Below are 24,223 nucleotides of genomic sequence, written 5' to 3'. Positions count from 1 at the left end.
AACCAACAACAAAAACCCCAAACAAACAAAAAACCAGAACTGTGGATGGCACAAAGCACTACCTAATGAAGCAAGACTAAACACTGAAATTAAGAGACCACTGCACATTTCCACTTCTTACCCTGCAGAAGTTTACATAAGTAAATGGACTCAATTCATCTTTTTCTGCCTTAGTTGCCCCAGGCAGATGGTACAGATAGAACAAACATTTCTCCTTTTCTGCCCTCTCTCAAAAATTCTCAGGTGTTCTATGTAAGGGCAGATTACTAGCACCTATTATCATGTTGGAAATAGAAATGGACAAGTAATTCACTTTCAAGAGACTCTGAAAACAAAAATGCTGTTGTTACAGAGTGCAAGACCAACAACAGGCAAAGCATTTTTTATTAAGTTCGGTTATAAATATGGGATTTTATCTACTTATTCTGTTCTTTCCTGTACCCATTAGATTTTAATGAGCTCCTTGATAACCTTTCTCATGGAACTTTGAATCTCTGTTTTATCCTCTCCCTAGCTTACTTTACATTTCTGCTCTTACTGTACACACCAACTCTGTTTTCTCCGTAGCTGAACGGTGTTCTGCACATACAGCTGTTACCTTCTACTCAGACAAAAGCAACTTAGCTCAGAATGTCAGATAAAATCCACCAGGGTAGCTCGTTCAAAAATTAAATATGCGGTGCAAAATGCAATGTAAATTTAGTAGGCCTACTATAAGATTAGACAGTCTTCTCCCGAAGACCCGGTAAGATTCAGTTCACATTCAAAACGGCAGAGCTGCAGTACAGCTCCATCCTGACAGACTTGTGGGCGATCCCTGTGCCCCAGCTCCTGGCACTGACTCACACCGGCTTTCCTCGGCAACTGGAGCCACCTTGTGCCCTGCACAGCACCTGCACCCTGCTGGCTGCTCAGGAAAACAATTCATAATAAAGCATACTGGTATTTTGTGCAAGAGACAACAACACCTAAAAAAATATTTATTTGGGGTCTATATAAATTATTTCATTTGTGACTGTTTCAAGTCTGTTAAACATGATTCATTTGTAACTGTTTCAAGTCAGTTAAACGTGAGCAAAATAATAAAGATGCAAATGAACTGGATGCTGATCATTTTTTCCAATCCATCACTGCAGTGAGTTCTTAGGAAGTATGCAAAACACGTAAGTCACTTTGAACACTTGTAGTATAATGAGGAACACTATCACTATTTTCCAGTTTATTGTATCTTCTTACCTACAACTCAGAATTAGAACTAAGAAGTGACAAGAATCCAAGACCACAAGCTGCTTTGCTGCAGGTTTATTTTGCAGTAAAACAGTAAAGTCTCTTCCTCTACAGTAATGAATTTGAGTGCACAGAATACGACCTTAAAATGTTTACAAGTGCTACAGTTCAGATTTGGCCTCTAGCCATAAAATTCAAATCCAGCTTTGAAACATCCCCAAACCTCAGACTCCTCTTTTTTGTTTTTTGGACTCATTACAAAATAGGCATCACATGCATCAAATAGATCTGAACATATTTCCAGAGGCTACTGGGGCAAATTCTGACCCAGGGGCAAATCTACTGTATTTATGTTCTTTTATTGTAAGAGGACCAATACCGAATGTGTTGAGGGTACCAGAGTACTGAGCCAATACATCTTTTCTTCTCAAAGCAAGGGTGATTTTCTTTATTCCAAGTGAGGAGGGCAGATGTGATCAGTTCTTCTAGAAAAATCCATACACGTCATTGAAACACATGAGACCTGACATTTCTGCTTAAACCTGAAAGCACAGGGCACAAAAAAACCTCACAAACCCAAAACCCTGAACTATATAGTTACAACAAAAACTGTTCTGGCCTTTTACCATTCTTCTTCTTCATGCACTCTGCCGACAAGTTAGGCATATCATCTTTTGAATCCAGTACTGCAATACATTATCCTGCATTTACTCTGAGCACTCTGACATTATCATTATCTTCTTTTGTGCCCGACAGCAACTGCAGCTCCTATAATGCCATTATTGTAATTAAGAACAATCTGAACCATTGACAGCATTGCCTCGTTTGCTCTAGAATCCCCTGTGCATTAGAGTTCTTCTAAACCAATATTTCACTATTAATAGTTTGCTGCTTTAGAACCGCCTACAGTTAAAAGAAAAATAAATTATTAGGCCTCAGCCTAACTCGATGGCTGAAGAAGAAACTTGTAAAGAAAAAATAAATGAAAGGCTGTACACCGGCAAACTGTTATCTTTTCTTTACACACATTGAAAATGGATTCACACCCTGCCAACCTATTCAGGCCGTTACCCAGGTGAGGAAGCTTATTTTGGCTTCCTTCAAAAGCACCACCTGTACAGATACAAAAGAAAACATCTCTCTCTTCTCCCACTAAATGTACCCAAAGTACTGCTCTGTCTAAACTCTCCCTTTCATTAATCCAGCTCACAGTTGGATAAGTAGGGCACAGCAATTCAGACATTCTTGCCTGGGAAATTCTGACCTTAATGTCTTTGCTGCACATGTGCTCTCTAGGCTGCCTGTACCCGCTCCATCTGTTTGCAAAGTATGACGCCTGCCCGTTTGCTGAGCCAGGAAGGTGGCCCACCACAGCCCTAGGACTGCTTAACACCCAGGTCTTTGACTGGCTGTAATTCCAGGGAAACAAGCAATTGTCAGCTAAAGAAGTGCAGGTACAACTGGCAGGACAGCACTGACACAACACTGTGCACGTCTTGGAAGCTGGGACCAGAAAGCCCATGGCCAGGCCATGAGAAGAAAATTACATTTTCCCTCTGTGGTAAATGCAGACTTGCACTATTAAGTCCTAACACAAAAGAAACCAGCAGTCATTACCTGCACACTATCTGAAAAGAGCTGTGTTGAAGTCTACCTATAGAACATCACTGGTAACAGGGAGCTTTATGTACTTTTACTCAACATGAACTCAGGAAAGCACTATATGAAAATGACCAAAGAAACATGACTAGTGGAAAAAGGTGGTATCTCCAAAGGATCATGCAGAAAAACATGTATTTAAAAAAAAAACAAAAACAAAACACAACTCTCTTTCTTCATTTGGTTTCTAGCACAGTTAACTGTACTTGAATTGTTTGCTTGTGCACAACTGCAGCCACTGAAGCCAAGAGGCCAGCACTAATTAGAGCACTTAAAAGTTGTCTTACTGCACACAAAGGCAGGCAAAAGAGGCCCAAGTACTTCAGTACAAATACCAAACATGTGGTGATGGTTTTTTCTTCTGTGAACACACATTCCACTACAAAATTATCCACTTTATACTAAAAAAAAATTCAGGAAATTATAACGTTTAGACTACACTTAGGATTTTTGACGCTTTCAAAGCTTTTGCAGTATGAGATTGTATTTTCATGTCTGGGAATTCCCGACTGGTGTGGAAATGCAGAGCTGCTCCTCACTCTACCACGCCCACTATCTGCTCACATCTTCTGAAGGGTAGCAGTGGCCGCTGACAATTGTTGCACCCCCTCTCCTACCACCCTGACTAAAGTCCCTTTTTCCAAGTGGAATTTTGTAGGTTTCACTAGGAATAAAGTTTAATCTCACACACCAGTGGGTCAGTGTCATAGATTGCTCTATCACTCCACAGGAAAAGAACAGAATCCACTTTATGCTAAGTAGAAATCGGAGAAGCCAAAAGGAATTAACCATGTCTACAAATACCAAGAATGGCTCAGAGAAATACATATTCCAGGTGTTTTCTTTTGCAAAAATAATTATCTAAGAAAAAAAGATAAGATATTGTCAACTATGGTACACTATGTGGTGCTTAACACAAAGATCAATAAGAAGTCAGGAAGAGAAGTACAAAGAGTGAAAAAAAAAAAGCAGTATTGCTAACTCATAACCAATGTGCTTTCTTTAATTTTGTGTTGAATACACATATATAATAGTTTTGTAGCAGCACATGCAATTATTTCACAGAGAATACTACAAAGCTAAAAGGAAAGCAGAACATTTGGGAGACTGTAGAGCCTTGTTACTTAATACTGCAATTCTTCAATATTTTAAGTAAGATCATCACCTGCTTGAACAGTGGCACAGTCTATAGCCAGGTGCAGGATTTGGGTGAAGAGATGGTGGCTAATCTTACTAATACAGCTCTGCCAATACAATTCACTCATGACCAGTCACATCCCTATTTTTCTTTTTATTTCTGGCCCTTGGTTTTCTTTGGCCTGACCACAGGTTGTCAAGGAGTAGTTCCATGGTAGGCTACAGATTCACATAAGGCTGCTGATCTGATTTTGCTTTTGGTTCAAAACATCTTTTGTTTATATTTCAGTTTGGTCACCAAAGTGAATTAACTCACTGATGCACTCAACACACGCGCACCTAGTCCCAAGAAAGACATGGGTATTCAAACCAAGTAATGTTATCTATTAATAAGTATTAGCACACCAAACAGAATATGTATGATGATACATATAAAGAGCAAGACTGAGTGCCTTGCTACTCAGTGCTTAGCTACACACTCAGAGAAGCACAAGAACTACTATGAGCTGCACAAGGAATACACAGAAAAGAAGCTGAGCCTTCAGCCTCACCCCAGCCCTGTGTTTGCAACAGCTGCAAATAAAGATGTGAAGCACTGCAAATTGTCCTGCCTTCCAGTTCATCCTCTCTCACACAAAATGGCATCACACTGCTGCCAGCACAGCACTGACTGCACCCAGGGCAGTGTCAACTGTCCTTTCAAGGGTCATCTCTTCTTGGTTTTGGCTGCAGCTTAACAAAGAAAATAGTCTAGCATTAGGAATACAAGTCAACAGTATGTTTTAATAGGAACTGGTGTGGGGAGGAAGAGGACAGAAGCAGCTGATGGAAAAGCAACAATATTCTAGGTACACCTCAACTACTGTTTTTTTAAAGTTTCACTCCACAAAGAACTGTGTCCATAAAACTGCTGATTTCATATTCAGCAACATCAGCATTTTGCTGAAAAAGACTGAAGAACTCTGTGGATTTAGTTAATAGGAATCACTTGATATCAGCTGCGATGAAGTAACAAAATAATTGGACTGTGTATATCTCAATCTCAGTGGGAACGGCAGATACCCCAGTATTAAACTATCTGGTCTGCAGAGAGGGCATCGTTTAATGGTTGTGGAGGCGTTAAAGATAGATAAAAGGTACGATATATCCCAGAGATTCTGTCCAAGGAGATTCACAGAAGCACAGATCTGTACTTACAGGAAGCTGCCTTTAAGCTGAGGGGTTTCACAAGATGTGGAACTCCACAAGTAGTAATCAAACCCAGTGAGAACTTTTATTTCAGTCAGTCTTGGTCTCTTGGTCTTCTCTTACCTTCAGGGCAGATTCCTTAAATTTTAAGAGAAACACTGGAGTTCTAAAATCACAGATTCTTTTGACAGCACACTCACTTTACTGAGGATGAAAACTTCGTATTTGCTCTCTTGGACAGCTTCACTTGGTTATATCCACCTTCACATTGGAGACTGGACATGTTTTTATGAGTTTGATATCAGGGATAGCATATTTTAAATTTGGAGACGTAAAGAAAAATTTAGCATTGAAAGAAGGGCATGTCAGTCTAAGCTGGTCTCTAGCTGTTTTTTTTTTTTCCTCTTTCCATGGCTCTGTCCTGTAATTTGGAAGCAATGGAGACTCTTCAACCACTTGTTTAAAGCTGATTTTACTTCACCACTTAAAATCTTTTTTACTTTTCATCTAGATTATTAGTATGCATCTATCCAGCTACTACAGATACTGAAAAGAACTGACAGACTATGTTGTCACCATAGCGCCATCACACCTGGCCAGTCACAGGTATGAGCTTAGTGGACTAGACCAGTTCACCTTTTCTCAGCTGAGATACTGAACCATCAGACACCTGAGTCTTCAGATCTCCAGGGATCCCTTCCAACTGTAACTATTCAGTAATTCTGCAACCCCAGCTTGTCAGTCTCTATGACAGCACGGTCCAGCTGGCAGTTTGTGACCAGCCCTTCCCACAGATGGGAACAGCTGCTGTAGCAACAAGCACTGCCAAACCACCAGGCACCCTCATCCACGTCTGCTCACAGCACCCTGAAGAGCTCAGCAGTGACCACTGCAACCAAGGCAGCACAAGGAGAGAGGGAGCAGCTGCTGAAGAGAGGAGAGGAGGGGATGGACACAGATGTACAGGCAGACATCCTCCCTCCCGCCACCCCCAGGTACAGGCAGACATCCTCGCTCCCGCCACCCTCCCAGGCCAGCAGCACCTCAGAGAGCAGCTGCTTTCTGCAGCCAGACCCCTTGCTCCGCTTCTCTGCTCCTCTTCACCACCCCCCTTCCTTTAACCCATTCCATGCATGTTTAGTTTTATCCTGTATGAAGCCTGTAGGCTCAGACAGTAAAGAAACTGCTCAAGTGGGAAAAACACAGGCAATAAAAGGCATACTTCAGTTAACTTGCCCACATAATCTAAGGCTGCTTTTGGAAGTCAAGTGTGGACAGAGTTCAGTGGCTCTATGCCCACATACAGATAATCAGAACACAACAAAATTAACAGTTGTATTGGGTTAGAACAGCGGATCAAAGTCCAGGGTCCTGGCCCCTGGCAAAAATGCATTCTTAATGACACAGACAGGGAAAGGCAAACCAACAGAATTTTCTCCTTTGGTGTAAGCTTCCTAATAGCTGTGGATTTCATGATAGGCATTTAATGAATTGTGACTCTGAAATGTCTGTGATGGCCTACATGACTCGCATGTGGGCCACTGCAGACTTTTTTTTTTTGTCTAGAATCCACCAGACCCATTTTTAGCACCCCTGCCCCCCCAAAAAAGAAAAAGTATTCTGGTGTCCAAAACATCCTATAGCAATACATTTCAGAACTTAAAAATACATAGAATTTAAAAAAAATTTCTGCGCCACTTTAATTAGTTCGAAAGCAACTGGATGGACCTAACAATTGTGGTGTTCTTCTGGGAAGAGGCAGGAGAGCCTGGCCCTGCGTCCTCTTCCTACACATCCTTACAGCATTCCCAGATCCTCCTGCCTCCAGTGAGACAGCATCACCAGCTCCCTTCCCTCCTCTCTGGCAGAGAAGAGGTTGGCAGTGCTGTGTTTTGTTCTAACCTCAATGCTGTCAGTGCATTTTCTGTATCCCATGTTTTACAGTCCTCTGTGATCGAACCCCTTCACATATGTTTACACGTTAGGAGACATTCACATAAAGCAGGCACTGATATGCTCAGCTCTACAATAATAGGATACCTCTGGTTATAGACTCAATAAACTGTCTGGCAAAAATGCAGGCATCTGGGGCTCACATGTTCCCACACATTTGATTGCTGTAGACACATGGACCAAGCATAATTGAACTGGGCCTTACATGAATATTTGGTTAAAACAATGACTTTTTGGAATAAGTTTGGGATTATCTGTGACTTTTGAGATTCAGAAATGCATTCGCAGGTAGTACTTTCATCTTTCTCTGAATCAAACAGAACTGAAGCCCCTTAAAAAAAATAAAAAGTCTCTTGAAACCAAACAAGCTAAAATGCATTAGATAAAATTTCCAAAGAGATCACAAGGCCTAAGAAAACTGAAATGCCAGAAATAATGTTAAAATGCAGAATACATGAGGAGAAAAGCCAGAAAAATCCACAAGAAATACAGATAAGAGCTTTATGTTGCAAATTGTTGCATACAGGGGCCCTTTGCACTGTTTGTGCAAGTACAGTGCCTAACATACTAGAATCTGGCCCTGGATTTAGCCACATATACGTGTTTATAAACAATAACAGATGCTTAACAGTGTCTTAGAGGTAACAGCTATCAGTGCTGATTAGTTTCTGTTTATTGCAGGGAGCAGCCCTTGTGGAAAGAGGAGCCTGAGGCAGGAAGGCGAGAGAGGGGCAGACCCAAAAGCCATCAGGGACTACAGCAGTTGCTCTTTTATCCCCACAAACCCCGCACAGCCACAGCTTGACAGATGACACACAGCTTCAAGCATGTCAGAGCTGTCATTTATTTACATATCTGCCCAAGAGTTGCATGTGGAGGGCTATTGCCATCACAGCACAAGCAACAGTTGGGTGTTCCATCTGTGCTGACAGAAGCATTTCAGAGGCAGTTACCTTTCTTTCTACCAAGCAATACCTTCAATGGTCAGAGCTGAGAGACCTCCCTAGATATCCCCCTGACAATATGGATTCAAAGGGTGGAAACAAAAACCCAATGTTCTCCTCTTGAGTAGTTTCTCTTCTTTACATACACTGTAGATGGGCTCAGAAGGCTCATAGCAATGAAATGACAACAACCAAAGTGAGTCTTTCCTCTATTTTTCTTTTCACTTTCCACATTCCTTTCACTTAAGGGAAGTATTTTATCTATTTAACAGAACTTGCTCCAAGGCAATAACTTGATTCAAGGCAATAATTATTTAAATGGTGGCACTATTAGGTTTTGTCCAGCATCAGCTAGGCAGCTGTCTATGATGCATCTGTGGCAGGACACCAGGGACACAGGAGTACATAATGCAGTATATAGGGGAAAGATTATAAGCACATTACAGTTGATACGTACTGAGGTTGGAGGTAAAGTGCATTACATCAGACATCAAAAATAGTTGTTCAGCTATTCTGATGGCACAAGAAGGCCTAGAGTTGATATAGTGATATGCTGCAGTAAAAGACAGAAATTCAAAAGTACCGATATGAGAGTGACGATAAAGCCTTCTCCATGCCATCTCCTTTTCTACTATACGCCATCTTCAAAGCACCAGTATGAAATTAGCACTCAGTGGCTCATTTTAATCGTGTGCACCACTTATTAGGAAACAGGACAGCAGGACATATATTCATTCTTCTTTCAGCTTCATCTGCATTTTAAATACAGCATCAGGTGAGAGCGGTAGAAAAGAAAAAGTCTGCAAGGCACTGAAGCTAGGCCGGAATCTCTCACATGAGAAATAGACAAGCAAAACAAAAGTCTACTGATACGAAAAAATAGTCCTTTGCACCAGTAGTGCACTACTCTATTAAAAAAGAACTTGCAGAAATAGGTAAAAAAAGAAAATCAAATATGTCAACTTCAATTCAGAAGAACACTTCTTGTATACTAAGAAATACATTTCTTTCATAGTAAAATGCCCACAGCCAGAGCAAGGCCTGATCTCTTTGTCAGTGAGTCACACAGCAAGGCATTTTAGGCATGGATTCCAGAAAGCCAAAAATTTTACTTAAAACACCTGAAAAGCTCTCATCACTCTACACTTATTCTTAATTTGAATTTTTAATTTGTTCTGATTTCATATTATTCTGTGAAATACATATGGCAACAAAGCAAAGATTAAGAAATTTGATGTTATTATCAAGAAATATCAGAGCGTACAATATTTTACACTGTTAACATCCTCTTCCCTCAGGCATACAGAGAAAAGGGCCTTCTGTGACCTCACATACCAAAATTAAATCAAAACAAGACATACAAAAGAAGAAATACTATAAGTGCAAGCTAGGAGAAAATTCATTCCTTCTCCTGCCCATCAACACCAAATAAACTAGACAGAAGAGCAGTCAAATTACTGAAATTGATGTCATATCTATTGGAAAACCGACTGAGCGCGTACAATGAGCAGTAATTGCTCTCTACCAAATTCATGGGTCCAAGCTGTCTGTTTCCCATCTGCTCCTACGCAATTTAAGCAATTCTGAACTTTGCTCTCCATTCCCAAATGTGTCACAGATTTATTAGCACGTCAGAGGCCAATTTTTAAGATTCTCCACTAAGGTAAGCTATTAGGAGTGAAATTTCTGTGTCTGTAATTGCCAGGCCAGCAAAATTCAAGAAAGACAATCACACATGACCTTATTGAACCCACCATGAAAAATTCATAAGATAACACAACACACCCCCTTACATCTAAAAAAAAAAAAAAAGAAAAAAGAGGTCATTCTATTCTCTCCTTGCACTTGTAGAAATGTAGATGTTTAGTACACGACACAGACTACTACAAGGAGCTCACAAAAAAATTTATTTGTGGTTGTTTTTTGCTAGTACAATGCGCTCCACCATGCAACTTAACTCCTGCTAGATAAGGACTGGAATTCTCCAGTACCATATATGGGGTGGCTCAGCCTTTGAATGATTTTCAGGAACAAAAGTGATGAAATCCTACCATAAACTACAAATAATTTTTGTATATACAACTTCAGTTGTAAACAGGTCATCAAATACTCTAGTATTATCTCGCCGTTTTCTCATTAGATAAAAAGCTAATTATAATTCATTCCAAATCTATCTAATCATTCATAGCTTTTGTTACCTTAACAGAATTTATAGACTACTTAAACATGCAGCTGCTCATGCTCTCACAGGAAAGACTGAAGTACAATGTTCTCACCCTTGAATTACACCAATGGTGATGAGATACTATAAACGAAAAGCAGGCTAAGACCCTACATGACAGATGACAACATAAGCAAGTTTGAGCTCCAAATTTCACATTTTATGAAATATTTAATGACAATGTATTTTCCAGATTAACATATGTCTTAAGGTATGACTAATCCCCGCTCATGATATCTCACATAAGAGTATTTCGGGTTACTCTCTTTGTTTTGGTCAACAACTTGTACTGTGATATTAGAGACTGGGACGACAGAGGCATCTTCTGCATAGTCTATATTCACCTAAGAGAATAACACTTGTTCTACTGCCCATACATTCAAGATAACCATAAATTGGAATAATCAGAATTGTTGCCTCATGAACAAATACTGACATAGGTGAAATACAGAAGATGGATTTACTCTACTGAGTATTAAAATCACAAAGCACAAGACTAAGTAGGTAAAAAGGGAAATGAATACCCCATACAGAAAAAACCCACAGCATTATTTCTAAAGAGTTACTAACGGTTCATCATATTTAGAGACCTCACATGACTCAAGATCAACATGCACAACAAAATGGGGTAGATATCTATGTCAGACGAACAAACTCTTTTAGAGAATAGATGCTGATGGTCTACAAAAATATGAAAAGTTGCCATCTAACAGTACTTCATTCTAGTTTACACAAGCTGAAAGTCTAGAGATAGTGGAAAAAAACTTCTTTTTTCAAATGCCTATGGCTTACACTTGAACAGTTCCTCATACATTATGTGTGCTAACAATTGAATAACCACGTACACTCCTTCAACTAAGACCTGTCTCTGTAAGAATCCTCCTACTAGATAGGTAAATTAAAGCAGGCAAAAAAGTACAAGCAACCTGACCAGTCATCACTGACTCCTAGATGAAGTTTTTAGCTAGACCCCAAATATACCTAGAGCCCTACAAGCTGTGGCAGCACAAGTTAAGATGGAACTCATGTGTGCCACAGCGTGCAAGAAACAAGGTGACTCATTAATAGTTTGCAAACTGGTATTTATTCTTAGTGGAGGAATGATTAGGAAGCATGAAGAAGACAGACTTCTCAGTAAGAATTTACCAGTTTTGAAGCCATCCGAATCTGCTAAAACAAACAAAAAGGAAGATAGCATAGTATCAATCTCACCTCTATGTGTGCTTCCACTGAAGAAATGTGACAAATACATGCAGAAATAAGGATATTACTGTGAATTTAATAAAATACTTTTTCTTCAATCAGCAAAAAACAAACTCTTCACAAAGTTAAAAAAAAAATTCTCCAAAGCTCTTGTGCTGGTTTTGCTGGGATTGAATTTTCTTCATAGTAGTTAGAATTTTTTCTTTTGACTGGTCAGCACAGTCTTTTGGTTTGGATTTAGTATGAGAATGTGATAACACACTGAACTTCCCATGCCTTTGCCTGGGACAGAGTTCATTTTTTTCTTTCCTGGAGCTAGACTGTGTTTTGGAGCTGGTATGAAAAGAAAAGGAGGACTCATTGATGTTTTGGCTGTTGCCAAGGAGATTAAGGACTTTTTCAACTTTCCAGCTGCACAAGCCCATAAAACCTGAGAGGCAGCACAACAGGACAGCACCCAGACTGATATTCAGGCTAATGAGATGTTCCCTGACTTTAGTGTCATGTTCCAGATATAGCTGGAGCCACCTTTTCCAGCTCTGCCTTTTTCTTCTTTTTCCAGGACCAGCTGTTCAGCACAATCGCATTCAAGCGCGAACTGCTGTCTGGGTCTTCATTCTTCTGATATTTGCTGTACAGGACCAGAGTTTGCAGTCACTGCTTAGGGACAGGCTGGGTATTGATCACCAGGTGGTAAGCAATTGCACTGCACATCACTTACTTTGTTTATATATTGTTACTATCATTTGCTCTTCCTTTGCTGTCCTATTAAACTGTTCTTATCCCAACCCACAAGTTTCTCCTTTCCCTTTTGACTGTCTCCCCCATTCCGCTTTGGGAGGGCAGGGACTGAGCAACTGGCTGCTTGGCCATAGTTGCCAGTTGGGGTTAAACCACGACACTGTTATTTTTAAATAGACTTTAGAAAACTGGGAAACGCAAAGGACAAGGACAACACCAACATTGTTCCAAAATTTCAAAAAGGTAAATATCAGCATGATGAGAGAACAAAATGGCAGATGCAGGTTTTAGTCAATAAATTTAATAGAGACATAAAAGTAACAAAAATAAAATACGATATCACAGAATACATCTTTTTGTAAGATTAAAGTAACTGCTGCTGCTTCTAAAAATTTGCTGGAGATTTGTCACTTAACAATATCCATCACTGAAGAAAATAGCATTCAATAATACCAGACAAACCAAATCTACTAAATATAGGCTCCATCTCTACACATACCTACAATACAGACTTGTCACTGAAAATTGTTGCTAGATGAATGCTGCTAATATTCATGAATACCCAAACAGAATAAAATAACCAAGTGGGCAACTAATAAAGTTTGCCGTTTTTTACTATTTCACCAACCTCTGGGCCATCTGCAATGACCAGAAAAAGCCAAATAACATGAGCATGATCATGCAACATGTGTTTTAATAGAAAAGCAAGACCACGCACCTCAGAAAGACGTGATAATTACAGAATGAGAGGCCGTACTTGCCAAAGTTCTATTGCCCTTGTCCACAGCACTGATGCTACTCGGAAATACTACACCAGTTTTCACTACCCAGGTGTACACCAGTAACAAGGGTCTGCTGAACATAATACCCTTCTTCACATTTGTAAGCAATACACATTACTTGAAAAACTGTTTTAAAAGCGAGACTGCTCCTTTGGCTCTATTTGCACCATACTTAAATTAACATCAGCTGTGAAAATCATGGGTGAGTGAGGTTAAATTCCAATTCTCTGTCTCACGGGATTTTAAATAGGCAAATTCAGTAGGGGGTGGATGTTAATTCACATGTATGGGCAAAGAACCAGACTATTGTACATGCTCAGTGTTCTTCAAAGGTCTGCTGTCGTGAAGCAAGGGGTTTTTTGCTTAGTACAAGAATAATCAAGCTAAGCTTTAAGACTCTGAAGAACAATCACTATGATAAACATTAACTCAGTTGCATGCATCACAAACGGCCTCTCCAAGCAATGCATACTAAGCATGCCGTACACCAATATAAAGCAACACGTTACGAGTCAAAGGGGATTTGAACATTAAGTTTTTGGGGTTTCTGCACCATAACTTACAAAGCAAATACCCCCAGGCTGCGAGGCGCGGACGAGGCGTTCAGCGCCCGCAACCCGGACAAGAGCGGAGCTCGTACCCGCAGGCCTGGAGGGCCCGCAGGCCGCCGCCCGCCACAGCGCTTCACCCGCTGCGGGGAAACGCTCCCGTTCTCCGGCGCGGGCACCCCAGCCCGTCCTGCCCTGCGCCTCTCTGACCCCGTCCCGCGGTACGAGCTCCTCACTGCCCCCCACAACGGGGTCACCGCTCACCCGGCCCGAGCTCCGCGGTTTCCCCCCCCCGGCCACCTCCTCCCGACCCGCGGTGCGGTGGGGCCGCCTCGGCCTCAGCGCCCAGCCCGCCCGGCGCGGGGGCCACGAGCTGCGGCAGCAGCACCAGGGGTGGGTGCGGTGTCTCCCGGCCGGCGCCCGCCCGCGCTCCCGCCGTGACGCGCTGGCACCGGGCACAGGCGCCGCGGCCCCCGCCCGGTCCCGGCGAAGCCGCGGGGACACGGCAGCGCGCTCCTCCCTCGCCGCTCGCCTGCCCACCCCGCACGTCCTTCCCCAGTCAGCCCCTTCCTCCCGCTCCCCAGAGCCTTTTCCTCTCCCCCTGTCTCCTCCTTCTCCTCCCCCTCTTCCCCCCCCATTTTAAGGTAACTCCCAGGAAACGTGCGAACCTGTAATTTTTACCTTCTTTGGCTTTTTTCCTCCTCGCCAGCGTGCCGCCGAGCTTGCCCAGGAAGGAGTCATCTTTCTTTCTGGACGGGGGAGATTTCGGGGTGGGGGACTTGGGTGAAGAAGGAGACTTCTGTGGGGAGGTTGCCATGATAGCCCAGCCGCCGCGGGCGCTCTGGGATGGAGGAGACGGGTCCGAGGCCTCGATGCCGTGGGAGGCTGCTCCCGGCTCTGAACGGAAGCGGAATTATTTCAAGCATTTGAGGCAGCTCCTGCTCCGCTCTCCCGGCTCTCCCGCTCCTTCCCTCCCTCCCGCCCGCCCTCCTGCCCGGCACGGCCCGGCCCGCTCCCCTCGTACGGCTCCCAACGCCGCCGGCCCCCTCCTCAGCCCAGCGCCCCACACACACCCCCCTCAGCGCCACAGCCGCCCAACGCCACCCCGGCTCAACGGCCCCCTCCTCAGCCCAACGGCCGCCCAACCGCCCCCTCCTCAGCCCAACGGCAGCCCAACGGCCACCCACCTCCTCAGCCCGACGGACTCCCCTTCAGCCGCCCACCGGCGCCTCCTGAGCCCACTGGCTGCCCAAAGCCACCCCCTAGCCCAACAGCCCCTCATTAGCACAATGGCTTCCCCTCCTCAGCCCAATGCTGCCCCTACCTGTCCCTACCACCGTCAGGGTCCTCGTTTCACCTCCCCACAGCAGCCGATCCCTCCGGCTCAGGAAAAGGGTGCTTCACACAGCCGGGAGCGGGAGCCAGGCTGGGCATCGAGGACGGCTGCAGCCCCTGGGTGGTGTGAAGGCCACTTTCCCCTCCTGGCTGGGGAACCCATGGGGTTTCGGGTGGCCGGCTGCACGCAGGGGCACAGGGCAGTGCCTCACCCTGTGGTCTGTCCACCTCTGCACTGCCCTGCAGGGGAGCTGGTCACTAACAGGCTGGGTGGTAAAAAGCACCAATGTAGGTGTCCATGCGCCGGTTAATGCGGATGGCAAAAGTAAAACACAGGGACCAGGGCTCAGCTCAATTCATCCATAACTATTTGTAAGTGAAGGCTCTGGAAGAATGCAGGGATGTCAGCTGCAGGCAGATGTTTCTGCACCCTGCTGTCAACACCGATAGAAAAGGACTAAAGAAGTAGTAAAGTGTCACTAAATAGTTTTGTGCGAAGTTAAAGTTCAAGCTTACTACATATATTTCAGTCTTGAGCACACTTTGCAAAGCAGTTCTTCTGCCTGTTGGTTTCAGTTCCATCTGTGGTCAGAGGTGGTGGGAATCCACATCTCCACTTCTACAAAAGAATCCGACAGTTGTAGTCAGACCACTATAAAAGCCAGTGGGAAAGAAAGGTGGCTTAGCACAATAGATTGCCTATACCAATCCTGCTTTGATTTGCAGATGAGTAGCTGAAGAGAGAAGTATCTTTAAAACTGATAATTTGCTGTGACTGGTTCAGGAAGCTCCCAGGACTGGAACAGCAATAATGTCATCTGGATGCACCGCTTTCACTTACCACTTAATCACTCGATTAACAATTCAGGCAAAAAGCCACACACACTTCATGCAAATATCTAGCTATCCATTAGGCGTAATAAGTGAAATGAAATTACCATGAGGATATTTCTAAATCAGCTAATAATTGTTGTGTTTTTACAAGCTGGTAACATTGGTTAGCTGATGAGGGCTAGACATCAATGCGTATTTGTTGCATGCAGTTAGTATATGCTCTAGAGAAAAGCTTTATTCATCCATACTGCCATCAGTTAAAAGCAGGAATGAGCCCAAGCCGTTAGCACAATCTCTCCTTTCCTTACGTTTGCTCGCTGGCTTGTGGCACCAACTGCGTTTTAGGGCTGTACACAGAACAGTCCGACTTTCACATATTATCCTCTTCTCACAGAAGTGCTGCTCACACAGTGTATGGATTAGGAGACGAACAGTTTTGAATAATTGTAAAGAATATAACAAAAGGCTTTTCAAAAGAAGAAGAAATAAACACGTCAAGCCCTTTTTTATATGCATGTGAATAGGTGGCATTCACAAACAGAGCAATGACCCAAGTGAATCTCCATTTGAACACAAATGACCATACGTAGATGTCAACATAGGATTTTGTGGGCACTGCAGAAGAGACAGCATTTTGGCAAGCACAATTTGTACTGCTATGTTTGTGTTAAAGACGGAAAGAACAAGCCAGATACCTCACGAACAGTGACGGGTGCTGGGTTGTATAGTGTGGGGAAAGTCAGAATACAACATGGATTTGCCAAGTCTCACGCAGTAGAGCTGAAAAGACCCAGCATCTTTCTTTCCTATTTCACTGCACTCAGCATAAATAAATTAATGACAAATGCAATATTACTTATTTAATAGCCTCATGAGCTATAGGTGTTTCACATCACGAGGAGAAAATAAAAGTAAACTTAATGTGCTTAAAATCAACTTTATCAGATCTGGAAACAGAAACACCGCGTGCTTTAAAGAATGACGCTAAAGCAACAGGCAGACTTAAGTTTACTGGAATTTTTTGTGGGTTTCCTTCAGAATTTATTTGCAGTTCATTGGGTATAACATTATTGCAGGGTTTTTCCACTTAAGATGTTTCTCTTTGAGGATAGTTACGACATTTTTTTCCCTGGATCTTAAATTTAGAACTACATATACAACTTTTTTTTTTCTTTTGATCTGGGAATATATATGGACATATGACCTTAAATTAATATTGCATTCAGCACAAAAGGCCTTATAGATGCACTCAAGGTCTAACTTATGGCAGATATAGGAATGTTGATTTTAAATGACTAGCTCTTATTTATACAGTATTTTAACCACAAATAAAATCTGCATATAAATTCAGCAGAGATTTTTGTTTGGCCAGGTTTTTGCTGTGCTTTATATTTAATAATTGAATACTTTCATGATCATGCTCAGTGATCCCACGCACGGGACACAGGCTGCGTTCAGGCCGGCCCCGCTGCATCTGGCTTAGAAACAGAAGTCTGGAGCCGACCACGAGACCTCTCACCATGCTCCCTGTCAGCACCTTGTTCTTACAGATGAGCCAACCAGTAGCTCATATTAATTGTATCCTGATCACATATATACTATTGCCAGACAATAAAAGAGGGCTAAATTCACATATTCAGATAATTCCTATCCACCTGCATATCTGTCCATGCACACCTGGTTTTTATTTCTTTTACTGTGAGACTCAGAATTATCACGAACATTCTTTCTTCCTGAATGAGGCAGAAGAGACAGGGTATGTAATATACTGACCATGGCTAGGCTAGTAAGAAAGAGTACTTACTGCAGCAAGTCAAGCTGGTTAGGGTCGTGCAACACATACTAATTTGTCCTGGAGTTTTCTCCTTATGTTTTTCTGCGCTAGCCTTTTGACCATTTGGTCATTTAAAGATTGGAAGTAGAATTTTCAAAAATCTTTTATCAACCCACTGCTATTGCTGTGATTGCCTACAGTAACAACCTTCACTGACTTCAGGAAGAACAGAACTAGACCAAAGTCTACCTTCTTTATTTTTCTAAGTACTTGCGGTCAGCCTTCTGCTGACCTGCCAGTTCCGTGTGGTTAACTGCTGAACGTGCCCGACCCACCCTGAGTAATAGTTAACAGCACATTAAAAGAGCGTGCTTAGAAAAGAAGGCATTTCCATACAGGTTTCTTTGCAGATGTTTAACATCTATATCTTGATTGGGATTTTCCTGGGAGTGTCCCAAAATGCCTGGAGATAACAGCTCTGGCAGGACCTGGTGCTCCTGCACGTCTCCATGGCAAGACACCCAGGTGCCTGCTCCCTCAGGTGAGGTAAGGTCATGGCCAACGCCATGGGAGCCTGGGAAGCACGAGCTGCCTCCAGCCTTGTCCTGCAGGGAAAGTGGTTTTGAATTTCTTTCAGAAGCCCCACTCCTCTTCATGTGGCCGCGGGCAGCGGATGCCTCTCGTGCTGCTGGGAGACAGGGAGCAAAGCACAGCCATACCTGGCAGGCGTTTGCACATCCACATCTCTCACTCCATACCCATACAAGAAAGTTTATAGTATACATCCCAAAGGACTTTGCTGCATGTGATTTCAGACTCTAGAAGACAGACCCAGGGGCCACATTATAATGGTGGAAAGCATCAGTATCAGGGGTAGAATGGCTTCAAATTTTCATTGCCACTATCATCTAAATCTCATACTTGAGAATAAATTAATTTCTAGCTCGCCAGGTGAATTTAAGATTGAGCATGTCCTTATGCTTGAATTTAAAATAGCGCTATGCTTTCTACTCAACTTTCAGCTTCTTTGGGATAAGAATCTTCTCTTTAAATAAATAATGTGACAAATAATAAAGTAGTTTCATAAAGGTACTGGAGTATTTCCAAACAGGTTCTTTAAAAGTACAATGTATTTTTTGTTGTACATCAAGGAGCAAAAAAGATAGACTAAGATGCAATATGGAAAAATGTACATGAAAGATAAAAAGTAACATTGTATACAGTCACAGAGATTATTTGCAAAATTGCAAAGGAAGGGAAGTGAGTTTTAAGCTTTGCAGTAAGTTGAGGACATCATCCTAGCATTTAATGCTTCTGGTACTGCGTCATTCCATCAATCAGTTATTTATAAATATTGGTCCAACTTTACTTGCATTTACATCTGGCCTTCTTGATATAGTTTTAGGGAAAAAAAAAAAAAAAAGTTATATTTTTTTTCCTAATAAGCTTTATTTGTGCCCTTCACTGGTACCTGTAATTTTGCACATCTGTGTTACATGAATATCCCAGCAAGCACATTGTTGGCACACAGGGCTATCAGATCTCTTTCTGTAGTTCATTAGAGCCAACAGAAGAAACCACAGTTTGTTTATAAATATTAAGCAAAAAGCTTTAGGTGAAATCCAGAAAATACCTTACTCATTACAAGGTATTTGCCAAGATCTAGATTCATGAGATGCGGCTGCCATGAAGGCTGCAGGGACAGTATTGACATGCTAATCTAGCAAACCCATCATGCTAAACTATGTCAAAACTGTATGGTCCATGCAAAACCAAGCAGGGACAGCTTTAGATCTTAACAGCAGCAGATTCTTAAAAGATGTACAGAATCTCCAATCTGCTAAGCCACATCCTGTTACTTGCTCAAGCAGGAAAGAAAACAGACTATATCGTTCTGGAAAGAGTCTGCTGAAGTAAAGTGAAATTCTCAGTTGAAATCACATACATATTAGAGTAAAAAGCAGAGGTTTCAAGGCACAAGATTTCTAATTTTGTTGCCTGTGCCCAGAGAAACCTGGCCAAATACTGTAAAAATCAGCGAGGCATTCCTTTACCTTGGAGGCAAATGGATTGATCTTGAGTTAAATAATGGCTTACAACATCTTTTTCCTGAGCTTCTCACCCAACTGGATTTCTTTAGACCTATAATCATTTGAAGTTAACTGCAAGGTTTTGAACATGGATAAAAGTCTGTTGTATTACTTCCAATAAACCCAGCAGGCTGGTAATTACCGTGCAGTCCTAAGAACTTCTGTCTGGTATTACCAGAGGAGTCGCCACCATGCCCATCTGCCTCTGAGACACACAAGATGAAAGGGAAAGGACATGACAGTAGAATAAAAACCTCAGTTCAAATATGCCAAAAATTACCTTGTCCTCTGAAGAGAAGCAGCTGTCCATCTGTCCTCTGAAGAGAACTCTCAACCAGTTGGAGTCACTGAGCAGGGTAGAACTGTGCAGGCACTAACATAAGCCCAAATCTCACTTATCCACTTTTCTCATCTCGAGTATCACATTGCCTTGCTCTGTAAGTCTCTCCCACCAGCAGAATGCAACAAAATGAGATGACCTAGTAGGGGTTAATGGAATTTGAAAATTAGCAGTTAAGGTTTTGATCACCAATTCTTGGTGTTCCATGCGGTGACATTTTTCCTTCAAGTCTTCAGGGAGCTGCTATAATTTGTATGCCATGCCTAAGGAAACGAAGTGGTGAATTCCTATGTAGAAATGTGAGGAAGTAGTTGATGTCACAGAGTTTGCAACCCCATGTGTTAGAGTTGCATGCCCTGTAACTTCAGGGTGTTATTATTCCTAAAATATTAAAGGAATCTGTGAACTGCAAGATGGTGTGATTTACTTACCAGTGTATGAATTAAGAAACTGATAAAATTTCTTATCTATAGATCTTTCCTAGACACACATTATTACATTGTAGATAACAGTGGAGAGAAATTACTATGCAAATGATTGAGGGAATTCCAAGACTGAGATGAATTTTATTTTTCTTCGAATGGAAAATTGCTCACATCTTGTCCATTTAGACATAGTCAACACACTCCAGCACATCCCATTATAGCCAACAATGACAGTGACAAGGACTGAAAAATGAACAAATCTATTATAAGTTAGTGAGTCAATTTACAGAAAAGATTGAGCAGCAAGAAAATTCATAACCAAACCAATGTTTGAATACAATTCTAATACAAGACAACCATATTAAACTGACCTGTGAGCAGTGCACATAGCTTATCTCTTTTTTTTTGGCCCTATTTACACTCACAATATATGAAGACCTGGTTTAGATGACTTAGGAGCGTCTTATTTTTCTAAATCACCTGCATAGTTCATGTTTTGATCTAATCTTGTGCGGTACTTAACATCAGGCAGGACAGCAGCAGCCTGACAGGTTTTCCCGCCCAAGGGTGGACATACAGGACACCTGCAGTTTCGGGTGGACCATGTGTTATGACCACATAACATCCAGAAAAGTATCTTTTTACAAAGAATAATTTTGAGGTCCATAAAATGCTGATGGCCCTCAGCTTCTGTTGACTCTAGTACTCTCAATAACTCAAATCTTGGGAGCTGAGAGTGCCCTCTCGCATTGGTCTCCTCCTCAGGACTAGGGGCATCGTGTTTCTCTGAGGCTGCCCTTCCTCTTTGTATGGCAGCAGCGCTAAGGTGAGTGGACATTTTAGATTGTAAAAGTCAGGTGAAAAAACCCACAATCTTTGACTGGTATGACTGAGGTTTCTGTGCTGAATTCCCGTCTTGTGCGAAGCACTAAGAAGTTTGCTTTAAAACTTTTAAAAAATACCTTGAAAGCATTATGACTCTCTCTATTTTCTACAGAAAACTGGGATAGATATTCTAGACAGTCTTGTGTGGGATTACATGAGGTTTCTGGGAACAGTGAGGAAATCCAGAAATTTTCTCCACAAAGCTGGAAATACCAGGAGATCTCCACAGAGAAAATTAAAATATTTGTTGCTGCCCTGCCTGTTCCTACTTTGTGTCAATCTTGAGTAATAGAGTTAGTTTTAAAATCAGTCACTGCAATCCATCTCAATAAAAATATAACTGAAGATCAGGTGTGCTTAGCCTGCAAATGACAGGGAGAAAAGGTCTGGGAGTAATTTTGGAACACGTTCAGGGATTCTGCTATGTCTTTCTATGGAGATGAAAAATAAATTTTATTGTTGAAGCCCTACATGCTATATTTTAAGGGTATCCCTTCACGCAATGGTAACTGAGAACACTGTTTACTATGCACAGATTTACCTATACGTAGCTGTAAGAAATACACATTTATCAATCAAAATCAGAGGCAACATCCAAACTGTATAATACAACCAGACACTCTAATCCTCTTTAAACAGTCTAATAAATAAATATAAATACATAAATATTGCAAAACAATAGTATGTTCCTTTCACCAATAGAGATGTATTATTTATCTGCTGTCAATAGTAAAATGTTGCTTTTATTTTTAGAAAGGGTATTTAAAATTTCTTACAATACAGCAAAATCTGAAGATCATTCATAAATTACTGTGACAGGATCCAGCATGTCTCCTACCCTACAAGTACTTACCAAAAGGTTTTTTGAATTTAAAGCTTTGGTAACATGAACGCTTCTGGCTTTGGCTGTACCACAAGCACCTGCTGCAAATTAGCACCATTCACAAAATAATGAGAACATCAAATTTTCTCAGAGCACGAGGTAAAATGATCTTCAAAAAGAAACATTCTCGCAGTTTCTCCTTGTTTTTTCAGTTTGAAAATACAGTGCATCATACATACAGTTGGGAATACTACCAATCTTAAATTGCAGAATTATCTCAGATTTAAGAAAGTATTTAAATTACATTGAATACTAAGGGGAATTTCTGCACATCTGCTTTGCCAATATCTACAGATGTATGTACAAAAAAGATAGGAGATAGTTCGTTTAAGCAAAAAATATGCATATATATTCTTGAGCAGCAAGATGAATGGAGCTTAAATATACCTGTAACATTTTCTATCAAGTGTTGACGTGAACAAGTTCAACATTTTTTGCAACCCTTTTGAGGAATTATTCTCAGGGAGATCTTTAACTGCTATACCACTCGTCACATCCTGTGATACTATTTGCGATGTATTTTATCATGCAATTGTAAAGCAGTTAGTCTGGATTACTATTTATAAACTACCATTTAGCACAGTTTAGAAAATACCTTAATCTGTGACATACAAAAGCTTTTTTGAGCATGTAACAGTTTTAAGGGGAGGTACCCTTTTGATAATCCCTTACCGTTTTACAAAATGTAGGGATTTAATATTGCTTTAACTTCTTGTTCAAAAATACACAGTGCACTAAAACTTACAAATACCTGGAAAATTAATTTAACATTGCATTTGCAGTAGTTTTAATGGGTGCTTCTATGCAGTTACTAATCAAATGACCCTTCCTCCATCAGAAACAAAAATTAACCTTATTTTATATGAGATGCTTGCTTTCTGACCTTTAAATAGTTCAACATGGGCTGGCTGTGCCCAAGTAGTAACAAAATCACGTACAGATTCAGACAAAAAGATGGGAGCAATGCTGTCTCAAAAATACTAAGTCATGTCATCGTGTTTCTCAACAACTCTGTTCTCAGCATTGAAATAAAATTCCAGGAAAACAACAGAGCTGATTTCCTTTTCACAGACCCAGATGCCCATCGGACATGTAAATTCAGTCCTGTGCCGTATTCCTGTGATCCTTTAAGCTGACAGTGAAATGTCTCGCTCCAGTGTGAGCAAAAGAATGGCTTAAGAGCTTTTTGTAACAAAATAACTTGTTTCCCAAATAAACCGTGATTAAATTTGGGCTCCTTTATGTTTCAGAAGACTATCTCTACAAATACCTGTGAAGATACCACTGAAATCCTGTTTATTTGCATGTGGCCGTTTAAATCCTGCTCAGCTGATAGCCTCTAGATAATACAATGCTTTCAAAGTGCCGGTCTTCTTCTTTTGCTTTCACTCTTTGCTCCTCTAAGGTAGACATGAGTTTGTCTCTTTCTTCAATCACCTTCATCACCTCAGTGAAAATTTCATCCTCCTCATTCAGATCCATCTCATCTTTAACGCTGTCTAAAAGATCACAGAACAAGAGGTTAAAATCCAGGTCACTCTGTTGTTATGCTTTGCATTTTAACTGTTGGTGTAAAGGTTGAATTAATATTACAGTCAATAACAAATTAAGTCAGTAGCAGTTAATATTTTTCATGTTACAGCTCAGGGGAAATTTCTTCTTCATTTGGGCCATCTAAGGTTGACCATTAAGTTTCCTAATGTCTTAAGTAGAAATTTTAGCAAAACTTAGACTGGAAGGGACAGGAAGAGCACTACTTGTTTATAAAAACATTTAAGCTGTGTTTTAAATTTAGTTTATAAAAGGTAAAAAGGCCAACCATGAAATGTAGCACCAAATGGAAAGTATTTTCCAGAAAATGTTATGAAAACTGCTGTCACTTAAAATCCCTGTGCTTAGAACACAACAGGTTATTTGGGGTATTCATTGCTATATAACCCCCCTTCTCCCTGCGTTCCTCCTCCCCATGCTCTCTTTTCTAATACCAAGTGAAAGGACAAGCCCAAATTGTAATCCCAAGTACCTGAAGGCAGTTCCAAAATACTGCAGTAATC

The 24,223-nt window shown here is 41.4% G+C and overlaps 2 protein-coding genes across 7 annotated transcripts in view; both read right to left on the bottom strand.

Annotated features, from left to right (window-relative positions):
- The window catches only part of PARVA (parvin alpha), a 69,000-nt gene extending 53,822 nt beyond the window's left edge, over nucleotides 1-15,178 (bottom strand). The window contains exons 1-2 of one of the 4 annotated variants that reach the window (XM_065065334.1): nucleotides 14,928-15,178; nucleotides 14,285-14,500 (exon numbers count right to left, since the gene is read on the bottom strand). In XM_065065334.1, coding sequence (XP_064921406.1) covers nucleotides 14,285-14,420 — 136 coding nt within the window. In that variant the 5' untranslated portion in view covers nucleotides 14,421-14,500; nucleotides 14,928-15,178. Of the gene's footprint in view, nucleotides 1-13,867; nucleotides 13,990-14,284; nucleotides 14,566-14,790; nucleotides 14,860-14,927 lie in introns of those variants that run through there. The other 3 variants (XM_065065335.1, XM_065065333.1, XM_065065336.1) reach the window with 3 other exon arrangements.
- A 5,335-nt stretch (nucleotides 15,179-20,513) lies between these two features.
- MICAL2 (microtubule associated monooxygenase, calponin and LIM domain containing 2) overlaps nucleotides 20,514-24,223 on the bottom strand; it is a 133,211-nt gene continuing 129,501 nt past the window's right edge. For all 3 annotated transcript variants that reach the window (XM_065065319.1, XM_065065318.1, XM_065065320.1), the window contains one exon: nucleotides 20,514-23,668. In XM_065065319.1, the coding sequence (XP_064921391.1) occupies nucleotides 23,484-23,668 (185 nt within the window). In that variant the 3' untranslated portion in view covers nucleotides 20,514-23,483. The remainder of the gene's footprint in view (nucleotides 23,669-24,223) is intronic.

This window comes from Columba livia, chromosome 5 (genome assembly GCF_036013475.1).
Source record: "Columba livia isolate bColLiv1 breed racing homer chromosome 5, bColLiv1.pat.W.v2, whole genome shotgun sequence".
Lineage (NCBI taxonomy): Eukaryota > Metazoa > Chordata > Aves > Columbiformes > Columbidae > Columba > Columba livia.
The sequence above is the reverse complement of the archived record's forward strand: the minus strand, read 5'-3'. Positions and strand labels throughout refer to the sequence as shown.